The sequence below is a fragment of the Propithecus coquereli genome, unplaced genomic scaffold (genome assembly GCF_000956105.1).
Source record: "Propithecus coquereli isolate 6110/MARCELLA unplaced genomic scaffold, Pcoq_1.0 Scaffold610, whole genome shotgun sequence".
Classification (NCBI taxonomy): domain Eukaryota; kingdom Metazoa; phylum Chordata; class Mammalia; order Primates; family Indriidae; genus Propithecus; species Propithecus coquereli.
In genome coordinates this window covers 385378-388441 of record NW_012152064.1, presented here as the reverse complement: position 1 = coordinate 388441, position 3064 = coordinate 385378, and the positions used below count along the sequence as shown (strand labels likewise).

At 38.4% G+C, this 3064-nt stretch overlaps 1 protein-coding gene across 1 annotated transcript; it reads right to left on the bottom strand.

Annotated features, from left to right (window-relative positions):
- Positions 1-525: 525 nt before the first annotated feature.
- On the bottom strand, positions 526-1467 carry LOC105822466 (olfactory receptor 10X1). Its single transcript, XM_012659450.1, has one exon. The coding sequence runs from the start codon at positions 1465-1467 to the stop codon at positions 526-528; it is 942 nt and encodes a 313-aa protein (XP_012514904.1).
- Positions 1468-3064: the final 1597 nt, after the last annotated feature.

Below are 3064 nucleotides of genomic sequence, written 5' to 3'. Positions count from 1 at the left end.
TGTGTGTGTGTGTATATGTGAGTGTATCCACATATGCACTAATAGACACTGGGTAGCTCTTGCAGGGTATATCTCTTATCAAAAATGGTTTATCTACTGGGAGTGCAACCAGTGTTTCACAATCTTGCCTAGAAAAATTCCTCAAGTTTTATTTCTTTAGCTATTTAAAACAACTCTTAGTGCGGCAGTTACATATGCTGGGTTTTTTTCCTTTTTTTCTTTCACTTTCTTTCTTTTCCCACTTCGTGAATGGTACAGGACACTCAGAAGTTGATTGGCAGAATACACACATCTCCAGGACATTCTTTCTCAGATACTGGAAAGTGAAAGGGTTGGACAACTTCTTTAGCAAGCTAAGTAAGTGCCTGTGATGGCTCATGTCCTAGTCTCAGTCGCTTGCTCCCCATATCCCAATCTCTGAATAAAGGCAAATGGTATAGGCTTCTCCAGAGGTCACAGAATATATGTCCCACTGAATTCTGGGGACATTGAGCCATGCTTCAAACCAGTAGCAATAGTGCAAGATTATTTTTTCAAGGCAGGTAGCTTTTCCATCATCTTTCTAAAAGCATTCTTCATGTCGTTATTCCTGAGGCTGAAAATGACTGGGCTGAGTAAAGGGGTGATGACAGTATAAGGAACTGCTATGAGTGTGTCATCTCCCCCTGAGGCTTCTGGCTTCAAATAAACAATAGATGCGAAACCAAAGTGGATGATGACCACTGTGAGGTGGGAGGTGCAGGTGGAAAATGCCTTCTGCTTGCCCTCCGCTGAAGGGATCCTGAGGACAGTGGAAAGAATGAAAACATAAGTCAGGATAATGAGCAGAAGGGTACCCAGCAAGCCTGACACTGAGATCACTGTCACAATGAATTCTGTGAGGTCACTGTCTATACAGGACAGCCTGACAACTGCCCGCATATGGCAGAAGAAGTGTTTGATGAGGTTGGGTCTGCAGAAAGAGCCCCTGAATATCAGTGCGGTCTCTGTCAGAGAGATAAAGAAGCCTCCAGCCCAAGCAGAGGCCACAAGTTGTCCACACACAATGTTGGTCATAATCAGTGGATATCTTAGAGGGTTAAAGATGGCCAGGAAGCGGTCATACCCCATCAAAGTGAGGATGATACAGTTTGTGCCACCGAGTCCCAAGAAGAAACACATCTGTAAGCCACAACCTATGACTGAAATGCTTCTGTTTGTAGCCAGCAGATCTTCCAGCATCTTAGGGATAATAGCCAACGTGTAGCAGGTCTCGGAGAAGGAGAGCGCACTAAGAAAGAAGTACATAGGGGTGTGGAGAGACCTGTCCACCCAGGTTAGACCCATAATGGCCAGATTACCTGCAAGGGTGAGAAGGTAGAGGCAAAAGAAGAGCACAAAGAGGAATGTCTGTACATGTGGGTACAGTGAAAAGCCAACGAGAATGAATTCCTTCAGGATAGTCTGGTTGATCTTCATTGTTTGCATGTCTGAAATTTAAAAGAAACAACAAATAAATGTTCAACTCTCCATTAGTCTTTGACGTCATCAAATGAAAATTGCAATGTAAGTAAGACAAATCATCAGAGTTACAACTAACAACTGCCTTTTCATTTAATTTAGCAAAATCACGTGTATGTGTGATGCATTTTCCTCCTTTTTCCATTTTTTCAGTCATCTCTTCCTTCTTTACTCACCATTTCATTATTAACAACTTATGTGACAAGAAGGCTTGCTCCAACCTAATTTTTAAAGGATTTTATTATATTTGCTGGTAATATAATAAAGGAGAAAATACTCCAGTTGATGTCCAGATGAAGGAGATTCATATGCATCAGGTGAGCCAGATTTGGATGAGCCTCTGAACATTGTAAAAACTTCTAAGTGGCTAATGAACAGAGTCAGGGCCCAAAACAGCAACTTCTATACAGTAAATGGTCTCCAAATGTTTACTAAGTAAATATTGAGAATCAATATACTAGTAATTTTATTAAAAACTTGGACGAAGGCTCACAATTTTTGGAGAAGCCCGAAGTCATTATCCCTTCTTAAAGAAACCATTTATGTCCTAAAATATTAAAGGAAAATAAAGAACATCCTTCCTTCTCTATACCCTGAGAAGACGCAAGGAAGAGAGATAGGATACCTGAGAACTTTTAGGATTAATAGCAATTAATTAGAATATGTGGATGATCTTAACAGACCCTTTGTGCACAAAAGTGGCAGTTGAGCTATTGTCCATTAGTGAATGCCAAGCTCAACACGCCCCCAAAATTTTTTGTTTAGTCATTGTATGGACTCGTTAATAATTCTACATCTGACTTAATCTCATCCTTCTCTGAATTCCACAACATGTTGCTAGTCCTTATATTTAACACATTTATTCACCCTTGCATTATATTGAACTACTATTTTTTTTGTTCCACATGGCAAGATATTTAATAACTAGCATTTATAGAGTCTACATTTTTCCAAATTCTTTCAAAAGTTTATTGATTTTACTCTTCATAGCACATATATAAAGTGCATAGGACAGCTGTGAAATGTGTAGAGCAGATTATTTTACTTATTTTAGAAATAAAGTTGCATCTAGGAAGTGGTATATTTGTAACTAGAAGCAAACTATTGTAACTTGAATTGTATATTTTTTTCCCTTTCCTTGAGGAAAGATACTATGAGTCATATATTTTTGTATTTTTCAGAGTGATAATATAGAGTATTTTAAGAAGGTAATAATTCCCAAAAAATATTGGATAGATGAGTTAGTCATCAAAAAAGTTGCTTAATCTATAAACAAGGTCTGCTTTACCAAATTCAGCACTATACAGCGTGTGATTTTTGAGCATGGAGATTAACAGACTTTTCACTCTAATTAGGTTTAGTTCAGGCTAAGCTCAAACATTCTCTTGGCAGAATCTAGTTTGTCACTGAGAGTCAGAAAAAGCAGTAGGAAAATGGTCTAAATTATAAATAGTTCCAGAAATAACCCATGACCCTATGGACTCTACTTTATAGGTTTTTGGTTCTTTGTCCTCTTAGACCTGACAAGACCTATTCTCTTATAGTCATACATGGATCATGTGAC